Here is a 14,072-nt window from a genome sequence, read left to right on the forward strand (position 1 = left end):
CCTTTCCTAATGCTTTTATAGGAGTAACTGTACCACGCATGCACAAATACTCAGTAAATATGAACAAAATGAATGAACGGAAACAAGAATATCTGACCCTTGTTAAGTTGCTGTTGAGTCAGTTGCAACTCATGATGACCTTATGTGTAATCCTGCCCTTAGTGAGCTTATAATCAAGAGGAGTGATGTGACAGGTCTTACATGATTCTGACCTTGTGAAAATGGTAACAAATGCCTTCAGTGCCATCTTAAATTGTACTAAGAAATTAAATTTCCTGCTATGCTTATTTAGTGATTTGACACATGCTGTCATTACCATCTTAGTGACTCATGCTTACCACGAATTTTTTTTTAACATTATCAGAATCCCTGATGCAATTCAACACCAATTTCTTGAATATCTATTGCACTATGGGCCCTTGTGGTGCAGTGGTTAAGAGCTACCGCTGCTAACCAAAAAAAGGCTGGCAGTTCAAATCTACCAGCCTCTCCTTAGAAATCCTATGGGGCAGTTCTACCCTGTCCTATAGGGTCACTGAGTCAGAACTGACCCGAGGGCAATGGGTTTGGGTTTTTTTTTTTTGAGGCTTTATTAGAATACAAAGATAAAGGCAATAGACTCTGCCCATAAGAGCCTAAATGTATAAAAAAGAAGCTAAGCCACAAACACAGATAATTAATACAAAGCAGAATATTGTAAGAAATATGGAGAACCTAAGTCTAGCGACAATCAGTGAAGATATTTGAATTAGGATGTTGGATCCATTAGAATTAAAACCATATATTACAAAATATTGGTGGCCAATAGCTTCTGTTAGCACAGAATATCTGCTATATATTACATACGTAACCTTTGCTACAGGCACTGACAGATATTTCTGGTCACCTTATTCGAATTATAATAATAATTGTGTTCCTGTCTAATGATAAGGGCCGAACACTAACCTCATAAAACACAAATGTGTACAGATCCAAGTCCTTTATGAGGTAGGTACAATTATCCTCATTTTATGCATGAGGAAATCGAGGGACGGGCCTTATAATTTTGTAAGATTAACATGCAAAAATAAAAACATAAAAACAAGCACTTAAGGGGCAAAAACGAGTATTCCATAAAGAGAATGAGCGAGCCCAATTACCAGAACTTGGGTGCTTCATGCAGTGCTTTCTACCTTTCCCAAACGTAACCTATTTCCCCCTCCTTTCCCTCCAGGGATTAATCTTCTTCTCCTGAGTCCATAACTGAACTATTGATTCTCGTGCAGATCCTCTCAAATCTTCCCACCCTAGAGCGCACGCTGCTATTTAAAGCAGTTCAGGGTAAATGAGCCCGAATCAGATCCCCAGTTGGACAAAGCTGTGGTAGGGACAAGAAATTAAACCTTTCGGGTTGGGGATACCTTCCTGGATCACCTCTAGGGGATGGCAGCAGCACCTGGCTCACCAGGGAGACGCTACCCCGGCAGTCTGCTCTCCCCTAGATCCCAGGCACCTTGGGTTTTGCCATCTGCTCGTTTACCCTTCACTTGCCAGCTCTCCCCGCACGATCTCCATTCTGCCCTCAGCAAACGCCAGGCCTCACGCGCCTCCCTCTCCGCAGCCGTCAAGTGCCAAACGCACCCTGGTGCGTCTGTAGGTGCAGCCCGTCCCGCCCAAACCCCGGCCTCCTCCTGACGAGGGGCCGCCGCGAGCCCTCCCCCGGCCGCTACTCACGGTTCCAGTACACAGGGTAGCACTCTCCTTGGGTTACATCCACCTCGTAGAGTCCGCCCCGCACGCACACCGGCTCGATGTTCACCACCTCCTCCATCTCTGGCTCGTGCCTCGCCGCGCGCGGGCAGAACCCGCAGGCGCGGTCCTCGTCGTCGTCCTCCCCGGAGCTGGAGGCCGGGCCTGCGAGGGTACCCGAGCCGCACACATGGTCGCCGTCCAGGTCCTCGGCCTGGGGCCGGGCGCCTGTGGCCTGCAGCAGGGTCCGGAAGGCGAGCTCAATGCGGAGCGAGTCGTAGCCGATGAAGGGCTTCCAAGCCTTCTTGTCCTCTTTGTAGAACCAGCGCACCTCCTCCGGGCCCAGCTCCGTCACCACCTCGTAGCGGTGCCGAGCGGCCGAGCCGCCCAGCCGGCTGCGCTTCCTCTCCCCGGACCCCCCTCCCGCCGCCCCGCCGCCCCCGGAGTTCGACGGGACCAGCGGCGGCTGCTGCGGCGGATGCAGTGACAAGGTGCTGCCGCCGCCGCCGCTCTCGCCCTCGCTGTAGTAGCGTAGCGAGGAGCCTGACTCGGCTGAGCTGAAGTCATAGTTCTCGTCACTGAGGCAGGAGTCCAGCGCCAGGTGGTGGTTGTGGTCCTCGGCGCCGGACGCCAAGTGCAGTCCGGGGTCAGCGCGCAGCAGGGCCAGGGGCACCTCGCCGTCGCCTGGGTCCCCGCCGGGCAGGTGCTCGAAGCAGCAGACGCTACCCCCGAACGCCGGCTCCGCATCCGAGCCCAGCTCCCAGGCGCCGCCGCCGCCGCCCCGGCCGTTATGTTCCGGGCTCCGCGGTGACCCGCGGCCCGGGTAATTCATGGTGCGAAAACACCGCCCGCTGCCCGGCCCCGCGCCGAGCCGTGGCCCCCAGCGCTTCCGCCACACATTAAACGCCGCAGCCCTCTGAGCCCGGAGTTTCTAATCTTTCAAATCCCGAACCCCGCTGCGCAGGCAGCGGCGGCGTCTCCGCCCCCCTCGAGGCCCGCGGTCACCGCACGCGCGTTCCGCGGCCCGCCTCATTGTCACGCAGCCCGACGTAGGCGGCGCTTGGGCCGTCGGCCCCGCCCCGCCGGCCGCGCGCACAGCCCAGGAGACCCCGCCCCTGCCGGCCCTGCGCGTGGGCCCCTCTGTACTTCCCCGCCTCGGGTGTTGCGTCGGCGCGGGTCACCAGGCCACCTTTTGGCATCTTCAACTCTCTTCCGCCTTCTCCAGCTCCCTTCCGCCTCCTCTCTCTTCTCCCTGAACAGCTGCGTCTGCACCGCCCTTTTGAGATTCAGAGCCCAGATGCAGAGTGTTTACCCCACTCATCCTTGCACTCATCCCGGAAGTTGGGTTCTCCCAGCATTGCTTTTGTGGCCTTAGGCCCACATGCAACTTCAGCTGGACCTCTTCGGTCACCTGGTTCTGGTTCCTTCCAGAATTGTCGGCCTACATGAGGGCGTTGCACCCTAGGCCTACCGATTTCTCACCTCAGCGGCACCACTCCCACTCAGAAGCCTGAGCCTAAACCTCCCTCCATATGCCACCTCATATTATTATCTTTCAATACTTATTTCCTGTTTTCTCACCCTTATTGTAAACCCCATGAGACTGGTTTTGTATGTCTCAGCTTCTCCCTCACAATGGGGACCTACTTAATATTTGTTGGTTATAATGATGGCAAATCCACCAGGTGTGGCAGAAAGATAATTAGATTGAAAACTAGGTTGTAGACTCAGTTTTAAGGAGCCGTGGTGGCGCAGTGGTTAAAGCACTGAGCTGCTAACCTAAAGGTTGGGAGTGGAACCCATCACAGCAATTCCGAGGGAGAAAGATGTGGCAGTCTTCGTAAAGATGACAGCCTAGGAAACCCTATGAGGCAGCTCTACTTTGTCATACAAGGTCATTGTGAGTGGGAATCGACTTAATGGCACACAGCTAGACCCAGTTTTGCTAACTAGCCAAAGGCAAGTCACTTAATCTCCCTGATCTTTTTGGTGTCCTCATCTGTAAAATGAAGTGATTATTGAACTGGATGATCTCTAAAGTCACTTCCAGCAATGAAATTGCTTTTTTAAACCTGCAAGGTTTCTCTTAGTTCTTTAGATGTCTCCGATTCTGTAGCTCGCTTTCTGGAGTCAGGTTGAATGCTGAGGTTCCCTTATGTGGTTCTTTTGTATTTGAGAAGGATTTTATTTCAGCATCATCTTGTGTTGAGAATCCAGAGAAACACCATCTCCAGTTTCAGTATTCTCAATTTAAACTCAGACAATCTTCATTTCTTTCAGTCCTTTTGTGGTGGAATCAGATTGGCAGAGCAGTTTCTCTTTTCCTGGATACCTAACCTGTCAGAGGTTACTCTAAGTCATTACTTCAAGCAGAATCATCTCTAGCTTTTACAAGCTTTTGTACAATTTCAGAATAAGGCATTGCTTCCAGTGGGCCGATACAGACCTATGCTGGGGTTCATGGTTTGATGAGCAGAGTACAGTATGGATTTCTGCCCCAGTTTGCCCCTTGGACTGAATAATCTTGTACAGTGAACAACCTGCCTCACTGTACACTGCAGCCCTCTTTTCTATTTATACTGCTTTCTGTGTACCTTCTTATCAGTTTTTCCTCTAATCTTTGAATTGACAATATTGCAGAATATGAAATTGGGTATTAGCTTTGATGTTTTTACTACCCACGAAAGCATTTATTCTATAGTGTTTTGATGGCCACCCATGTGCCACATATTTTAGGTTCTGATACAAAAGAAAATAGGAGAGACTTGGTTCTGTCTTCAAGGATCTTACAGCCTAGTGGTAGATACAAGTAAACAGGTACACTGTTGTACAGTGTGGAAAGTACTATACCCACAGCCATCGAGTCAATTCCTACTCATAGCGACCCTATAGGACAGTGTAGAACCGCCCCATAAGGTTTCCAAGAAATGTAAATCTTTATAGAGTTGCTGGTGGTTTCAAACTGCCAACCTCTCAGTTAACAGCTGAGCACTTTAACCACTGTGCACCCAAACCCATTGTTGCCGAGTTGATTCCGACTCATAGTGACCCTATAGGACAGAGTAGAACTGCCCCACAGAGTTTCCAAGGAGCACCTGGTGGATTCGAACTGCCAACCTTTTTGGTTAGCAGCCATAGCACTTAACCACTACACCGCCAGGGTTTCCAAACTGTGCACCAGGGCTCCAAAAACTGCTATGAAGGGGATTAAAGATAAGGGCTATCACAACATTTAAAATATCTCTATCCCTTTAAGTTTCTTGATGGAACATAGCCTAACTATATAGCTCTTTGGTCAGATTATTTTAGCTGAATTTTAACTCTTAAGAACAGTATAATTCCCATTAATGAATGTAATCCTGTATAAGGAAATCACTTCCTGCTCTTTATGGAATAAATACATTTATTGTTTAAATGTTGTGCTTATTTGGTTATATTGAGAAAAGTATCCTTTTGTTGTCCATTGAAAAAGGCTACACTTTATAAGGTAGCACAACCTTCTCTGAAGGAGATGTTGATCCTCAAAGAAGAAGATGAAAAAAACCACAATTTGATTGGCAGGAAAAGGGAGTCCCAGACTCTTGGGCTAGACCTTGGTGAGGAGAAATGTCAATCAATATTTGTTGGGGTTAAAATTGCATTGACCCCCTTGGCAGTGAGCTGGACTAGAAGGACAGATTCATGTGGTGGGCCTCAGAATGACAGTGAGTAAAAGATATTTGAAAATATAATACCTAGTTTCATGTGACTGGATGTGTTTGTTTCCTTTTAATTCCCTAGCCATATCAAGGCCAAGGCACGATGGAGTTCTCCACAACTTTTTGTTTCTGCTTTAAAAAGTCATCCTTATAAACAAAATGTGATATGGATATACAATGGAATATTATTCAGCCATAAAGAGAAATGAAGCTCTGATACATACTACAACATAGATGAACCTTAAAAACAAAATGACAAATATTGTATGATCCCACTTATATGAAATAGCTAGAATAGACACAGAGACCAAAGTTTATTAGTGGTTACCAGGGGCTGGGTGGAGGAGGAAATGGGAATTATTGCTGAAAAAGTACTGGATTTCTATTTGCAGTGATGTAAAACTTTTGAAAATGGATAGTGTTGGTGGTAGCACAACATGGTGAAAGTAATTAATGTCACTGAGTCGCACATTTAAAAATGGTTAGAATGGGAACCTAGTTGTTATATATTTTTACCAAAAAAAAAAAAGATGTCCTTTTATTTGATGCTTCCTGCTACTACTCTGGTCTTTTTCTAGCTCATCTTTTCAGATCATATGATCCTGACAGGCAAGGGAAGGGTTAGGGCCTCCATTCCAGTCCCCACCTGCTGGAACAGGTGTTAGGTGGCTCCTCACCACTTTAAATCATCAGTGTGTTCAATTGACACAGCAGTATCTGACCTTCCATGGCTGTATGCATAGCATTCTGTTGTATTTTAATAATTACCCAAGACCAAGCCTCATTTACATAAGGCAAATAATTATGATTGATCCAGACTCCTGCACTTGTAGGCCAGTGCTGCAGAAATAACCAGGTGGATGTGGAACCAAGTGGAGGGAGTTCTTGTTGGTGGAAGAGAAGAAAGAGGTAAATCCAGCTGGCTTGTTCTGTAGAAGGCTAGAGCAGCTCAGCTGTGCATCCCACCAACCACTATTCCCCATTAGGCATATGACAGAGGCTATCTGGCAATAGGAGTTCCTGGGTGGTACAAATAGTTAATGTACTTGACTATGTTAAAACTTGGAGGTTTGAGTCAATCCAGAGACGCCTTAGAAGAAAGTCCTGGCGATCTACCTCCAAAAGAATCAGCCACTGAATAGCCTATGAAGCACAGTTCTACTCTGACATACATGGGGTGACCATGAGTCAGAATCGACTCAACGGCAACCAATGGTAGTAGTGGATCTGGCAACAACGGCCATCTTTCCTTTCCCACCTTTCTCAGGTTAGCTGGTGTAATTTCATGTCACCTCTCCCTTTTTTCTCCCTTAAAGGTTTTACCTGTTGTTCATTTTAACCCATTTTCATCTCTGTAAAAAATTAGGGGCAGTCTTATGTAATTTTTTCTGAGACAATACTCCACATTCCCACTTGAAATGGCTTCACCCAAAATATACAATGGAATACATATATTCTGAATAAAGGGGAGTGTCATATAACAATACCCCCCATATTCTGTATCTCCTGTTTGATAAACCATCCATTACATTTTAAATTTTATTTAACTCTTTGGTTTTAGGATTATTATTTATCCAGTTTCTTAAAACAAGAGTGTTTTCTTTGGTGCACAGACTAAATGGAACGATAACGTACACTGACTCAGGGAACGTAAATTGAACATATATTAGGTGTCTACTAAGTTTCAGGAGCACTGATGGTGCAGTGGTTAAGAGCTCGGCTGATAATCAAATTGTGGGCAGTTCGAATCCACCAGCCGTTCCTTGGAAACCCTGTGGGGCAGTTCTACTCTGTCCTATAGGGTCGCTATGAGTGGGGATCAACTTGACAGCAATGGGTTTACTAAGTTTCAGGCACCATGCTAGTCCCTACAGTGAAGCATACACAGTTTTCAGATATCTTTAAATAAAACCTTAATGCCAGCTTTTAATTCCCGTAAGGAATATAATTACAATGCTAGAATAGCTGCATCAACATCACAAGGTCATTCTCTTCCTATAGACAAATCAATATAGGATGCCAAATAATAAATGACATAGGGAATACATAACAAAGAAAGCCATTCATCCTTCTATCTATTCATTCAAAAAATATTCCTTGCTTAGTGCTATGTTGATTTCATTTTTATTTTTAACTGAAATCACACTTAAGATGTAGAATTGTCAAATGCATTTACTTAAAGATGTGTAAGTGGTCTGCCCACAAAACTGTGCTTACCAAAACCTCATAAAAATGTTTTATATTCCTTTGGACATAAAGGTCAATGGTATTGAAGGTATATATTTAAAAGAGATAAAATATATCAATACAATATTGATACATACTATATCAAGGTAGCCACAAAATACCCATCAGCTTGTTTACATCAGAAGAGAAGATTTGGCTATGTCATTGTCTCTTCATTCTAAAAAAGTGAGTTAGGCCATAGACTACTGTGAGGTTCACATTATAAATCCCATGTAAATATAGTGGATAATTTTTGTGCTCTCGGATTTTTTTCTTACTTTACCCTAGAAGTAAACTAAAAGCATATAGCATATAAATCATATGGGCCTTCAACAAAATTAATTGATAATCATAATATTGTGCTGAAAAAAAACTAAGAAACAACATCTTGTATATAGGTACTTTATTATGCTTTTCATACAAGTGAAAAATGGAAAAAACAAAAAAAAGCTATGACCCAATAGGAATTTCTACTGGGTAAGTTGCTGAGTTTTTGAAAGGACTGACCAGCTAAGTTGATTTAGTTTTTTTGCAACTACTGCTTAAGAAAGTATGTTTATCCTTATATCATAAGTCAGCATTTCCAATTTAATGTGTCAGCTCACACAAAATAAGATTGTAGACTCACAAATCCCTTCCACAGCTCTCCCATTGTTTTTTGTTTGTTTTAACGTAGACTAAATAGCCATTAGGGTAACATCATTAATAAATTAAAATGGGATGATAGGAAAGCAAAATTCTTCAGAAATTTAAACAACTTATATTGGAAGTGTAAGAAATGAGTAACCATGGTCCTACATGTGGAACTCATTCTTTCTTCAGTTCTTCAGTTTAGAAATTCAGATTCAAGTTAATTCTTAATCATCAATGAGAGCTCACAAACAACCTCTCAAGTTAGAGATTATAAACCTTGATTACTCATATTAGTAAAACACTTAGTGTAATATATACTTGGTACGCACTCAGGAACTATAAACCTCAAGTATTCTTGAGATAGTTTTAATGAAAATATATATGGACAGTGAATGAGAATATGCAAGCACAAGTGTTTAAACAACGTTATTGAGCATATAAACAATTACTAGGTGAATTTTTTCTTGGAGAGTTTTTGTATATTTAAATGAAAATGGTAAATTTAAAGATCATAAACGTAGTTGTAGTAATTCAACAGTCCAAATCAGAAAACAACGTGGGATAAAGAGGTTTTACAATCTATATGCTGTTGTAAAGCCAGTGATGACTCATTAAAAAACAAAATATTTGATAGGTTGTTCAGGAAAAGATGTCTTTTGACTCATTTAGCTTTCTCTGTCCATCTTTCCAATTATCTATTCATCCTCCCACTTATTCAGAAGGAATTTGAAGTGATTTCTAAAAATAAATTCAGAACAAAAATATAAGTGAGAAACTGAGGAAAGGAGAAAACTGAGGCTAGAAAAGTAAGTCAGGGAATTAACCATACTGGGTAAAATCCCATATATTTGCAAAATAGAAATGGGCCACAATTTGACTCTGAGCTTTCCAGTAGCTAATGTAAAGAGAAAAGCATGATTATAGTTATATGATTCATAGTCTCAACAAGATGAACAAGTTGGTTATTGATATTTGTTTTTCATGTGTGTGGTGGTTAAGGTTATGTATCAACTTGGCTAGGCCATGATTCTCAGTAGGTTGGCAGATACTATGTAATCATCCTCCATTTGGTAATCTGATGTGAGCAGCTGATCAGTTGGTAGGGGAGTTTTTTTGGCGGTGCGGCATGCATCATATATTCTGACAAAGTTCGTCCTCTCTGGATCCTGCATCCAACTCATCATCCTCTGACCTCCAGCTCTTGGGATGCGAGCCTGCAGCCTACTGTCTGACCTGCCAATTTTGGATTTATCAGTCCCCGCAACCATGAGAGTCAGGAGAAGCCTCCAGCCTGACATTTGATCGACAGATTTGGTATTTGCCAGCCTCCACAACTGCATGAGTCATTTCCTTGAAAAATATATGTGTGTGTGTGTACTTAGGTTGTTAGGTGCCATCGAGTTGGTTCCAACTCATAGCAACCTTATATACAATATAACAAAATATTGCCCACTCCTGTGCCATCCTCACGATCATTGTTATTTTTGAGCCATCGTTGCATCCACTGGGTCAATCCATCTCATCAAAGGTCTTCCTCTTTTTTGCTGACCCTCCACTTTACCAAGCATGATGTCCTTCTCCAGGGACTAGTCCCTCCTAATAATGTGTGTCCAAAGTACGTGAGACTAAGTCTCGCCATACTTGCTTCTAAGGAGCATTCTGGTTGTACTTCTTCCAAGACAGACTTGTTTGTTCTTCCAGCAGTCCATGGTATATTCAATATTCTTCACAAACACCATAATTCAAAGGCATCAGCTCTTCTTAGGTCTTCCTTATTCATTGTCCAGCTTTCGAATGCATAGAAGGCAGTTGAAAACATAATGGCTTGGATTAGGTGCACCTTAGTTATCAAAGTGACATCTTTGTTTTTTTACACTTGAAAGAAGCCTTTTGCAGTGGATTTTCCCAATGCAATACATCATTTGATTTCCTGACTGCTGCCTCCCTGGGCGCTGATTGTGGACATAAGTAAAATGAAATGCTTGACAATGTCAATCTTTTCTCCATTTATCATGATGCTGCTTATTGGTCCTGTTGTGAGGATTTTTGTTTTCTTTATGTTGAGGTATAATCCATACTGAAGGCTGCAGTCTTCGAAGTAAGTGCTTCAAGTCCTCTTTGCTTTCAGCAAGAAAGGCCGTATCATCTGCATAAATGCAGGTTGTTAATGAATCTTCCACCAATCCTGATGCCACATTCTTCTTCGTATAGTCCAGTTTCTCCGATTATTTGCTCAGTGTGTAGATTGAATAAGTATGCTGAAGGAATGCAACCCTGAAGCACACCTTTCTTGATTTTAAACTACACAGTATCCCCTTGTCCTGTTTGAACGACTGCCTCTTGGTCTACTTTCCATGAACACAAGTGTTCTGGAATTCCCATTCTTTGCAATGTTATCCATAATTTGTTATGATCCACACAGTAGAATGACTTTGCATAGTCAATAAACACAGGTAAACACTTTTCTCGTATTCGCTGCTTTCAGCCAAGACCTGACATCAGCAATGATATCCCTCGTTCCATTCCTCTTTTGAATCCAGCTTGAATTTCTGGCAGCTCCCTGTTGATGTACTGCTGCAACTGCTTTTGAATGATCTTCAGTAAAATTTTACTTGCATGTGATATTAATGATATTGTTTGATAATTTCTGCATTCTGTTGGATCACCTTTCTTTGGAATGGGCACAAATCTGGATCTCTTCCAGTCAGTTGGCCGGGTAGCTGTCTTCCAAATTTCTTGGCATAGATGAGTGAGCACCTCCAGCGCTGCATCCATTTGCTGAAACATCTCAATTGGTATTCCGTCTATTCCTGGAGACTTGTTTTTTGCTAATGCCTTCAGCTTGGACTACTTCTTTACATATATACATGTGTATATATATGTACATACATATATGTATATATCTGTATCTGTATCTATAGTCACTCATATATATGTGTATATATATACACACACACATACTTCACTGCTTTTGCTCCTCTAGAGAATCCAGCCTAAGACAATATGTTATCAAAGAAAATAAAGCATTATTTATCAGGGAAAATTACTTATTTTCATCTTTAGAATTTAGGTGATAAATATATTATTGTAATACTTTCCTATGGATATTCCTTTATGTAACTTCCCAGATAAGTCAAAGATTTTTCCACAAAACTTTTTTGGGGGCAATAGTGGAAGGACTATCTTTCCTATATCCTTATTTATATAGAGGTAGGTAATAGACAATATAATTTAAAGTGTATTATCTCTGTTTCAAAAACAAAAACCCACCATTTGGTAAGAAATATCTTGACATTGGAATGAAAATAGCAGGATTGTTTAACTAGCCTATTGCACACCTCTGAGTACGGAACATTGCAAGGACTAGTTAAAAAGAAGGTACTGGCACAGAAAGATCTTTAAGTGAAAAAAGCAGGTTAATGATCTGTGGTTTGATCTCATTCTTACATTAAAAATACTAGCAAATCCACATTCTGCACACGTATTTGTATATATATTCATCTGTTGTTGTTGTTGCTGAGTGCCATCAAGTTGATTCCGACTCATAGCAAACCCGTGTGACAGAGTGAAACTGCTCCATAGGGCTTTCTTGTCTGTGACCCTTCTGGAAGTGAATTATCAGGCCTTTCGTCCATGGTTGCTAGATGGGTTTGAATCACCAACCTTCAGTTAGTAGCCAAGCACTTAACCATTGCACTATCAGGGTTCCTACATACATGTAAATCTGTTGGCAGAAGTCTGCATGGACAAGCTCCAAACAACCCATACAGTGACTTCTGTGAGGTGTGTAAGATGGTGGGGGAAAAAAAAAAAAATTTTTTTTTTTTAGGTGGGGAGGGAACAAAAATGGACCTTAAGTTGTATACTCTCTGAACTTTCTATGACTATTATATATTTGTATTTTATTTGTAGGATGAAAAAAGCTCAAAACAAGCAAAGAAAAAGGGAAGTAATATTATTTAACATTGACCACTGTCACCTACTTCAGGACTGTCTCTTCTCCAAGTAGCCTTCTCCTTATATGACCATGTTAATCTGGCTAATCTGTGTATATGAATAAAATCACTATGTACGAGTTTCATAGAAACTACATGTACATTGTGGACAGACCTAGGTTCAGTTCTCAATCCAGTCAAAGACTATCTTTATGAGCTTGAAATTTCAGATTTATCATCCCTAATGTGAAAATAATGAGATTACTTGCCTCACTTGGTTGTGGTGAGGATTATTTAAAACAGAATGAGATAATGTATATGAAAGCAGGTGTGGCACTTCCCACCATAGCTGGCCCCAAATAAGTCATATGACAGAAGACCTTCCTGTATTTCAGAAGATTTCCGTATGGTTTTTTTTTTTTTTTGCCCTTGCTTTCTCTTTATTTCTAAGTCTTATAAATTGGAATCAGTAGTAGCAACATCGAAAGTACCTTATTTGTTTACATTCTTACTCTAGTCCTGTGATTCTTCAGTTGCTTACTCTGTTCCTCTCAAAACTCTTGGACAATCTACATAGCAGTCAGAGAAGGGATTGAGCAGTGCCTGTAATTACCCATGTTCTTATCTCTGAAACTATTCATATACCCTTCTCTGCTCCTCTGCCTTGGTGTTACTTCTTGGAGAGGCCATAGACCTGAATTCTAGGCCACGTGGAGTCCTTGTTGCAACTCTGCCTTCTTCTGTACCTGATATTACTTGGCTTGACTCCCGTAATTGTAAGGGTCAGGGAACAGTCCAAAGATGGTCTGTGCAGGCATGTTGTTCGAGGTATAGCTTCGGAAAAACCCAGGAGAAAGGTCTGAATTACTCACTGAATTCTTCCATCCATTATACTGTCTCTCACTAGACCTTGCTGCCTGATAAGGGATGCTAATGTACATGAGACGCTATATAAAACTGGTATCACACAAGAACAGCTATGAACTCATTTTCAAATTGAACAGAGGTGTCCTTTTAAAGAAATTATGTCCTTCCACAAAAATCAGAAGGTATCAGCATCAAGAATTAGGAGACTTCCATTTTCAAAAATGCTTTAAAAAAATTTTTTTTTCCTCACTGTCCATGAAACATGAGGAAGAATTTTACCAGCTGACTTAAAATAACTATGCCAGCCATTTTTTTTATTAACTTTTATTGAGCTTCAAGTGAACGTTTACAAATCAAGTCAGACTGTCACATATAAGTTTATATACACCTTACTCCGTTCTCCCACTTGCTCTCCCCCTAATGAGTCAGCCCTTCCAGTCTCTCCTTTCGTGACAATTTTGCCAGCTTCCAACTCTCTCTATCATCCCATCTCCCCTCCAGACAGGAGATGCCAACACAGTCTCAAGTGTCCACCTGATATCATTAGCTCACTCTTCATCAGCATCTCTCTCCTACCCACTGTCCAGTCCCTTCCATGTCTGATGAGTTGTCTTCAGGAATGGTTCCTGTCCTGGGCCAACAGAAGGTTTGGGGACCGTGACCACCGGGATTCCTCTAGTCTCAGTCAGACCATTAAGTATGGTCTTTTTGTGCGAATTTGGGGTCTGCATCCCACTGATCTCCTGCTCCCTCAGGGGTATGCCAGCCATTTTTAAGGGTCCTGCTTCAATACAAAGACAGACTACCACCATGAGACTTCCCTAACTTAGGCTTTACCCCAAGGACAAAGAGTTTTCTGATACATTTTATTTTTTGAAATATTGCAACCTTCTTAGAAGATGCCTTTCCCTAAATGAATATAAATACTGCTTTCTTCTTTCAAAGAAATAACTGAACAATAATTCTGTTTAATTGGCAATAGCAC

At 42.1% G+C, this 14,072-nt stretch overlaps 1 protein-coding gene across 8 annotated transcripts in view; it reads right to left on the bottom strand.

The window, feature by feature from the left end:
- DDHD1 (DDHD domain containing 1) overlaps positions 1-2,728 on the bottom strand; it is a 105,496-nt gene extending 102,768 nt beyond the window's left edge. For 4 of the 8 annotated variants that reach the window (XM_003408629.4, XM_023546168.2, XM_023546171.2 and 1 more), the window contains exon 1: positions 1,714-2,727. In XM_003408629.4, the coding sequence (XP_003408677.1) occupies positions 1,714-2,560 (847 nt within the window). In that variant the 5' untranslated portion in view covers positions 2,561-2,727. Of the gene's footprint in view, positions 1-1,713 lie in introns of all 8 variants that reach the window. The other 4 variants (XM_003408630.3, XM_003408631.4, XM_023546169.2 and 1 more) reach the window with 2 other exon arrangements.
- Between the last annotated feature and the right edge of the window lie 11,344 nt (positions 2,729-14,072).

The sequence above is a fragment of the Loxodonta africana genome, chromosome 10 (genome assembly GCF_030014295.1).
Source record: "Loxodonta africana isolate mLoxAfr1 chromosome 10, mLoxAfr1.hap2, whole genome shotgun sequence".
In the NCBI taxonomy this organism is placed as follows: Eukaryota; Metazoa; Chordata; class Mammalia; order Proboscidea; family Elephantidae; genus Loxodonta; species Loxodonta africana.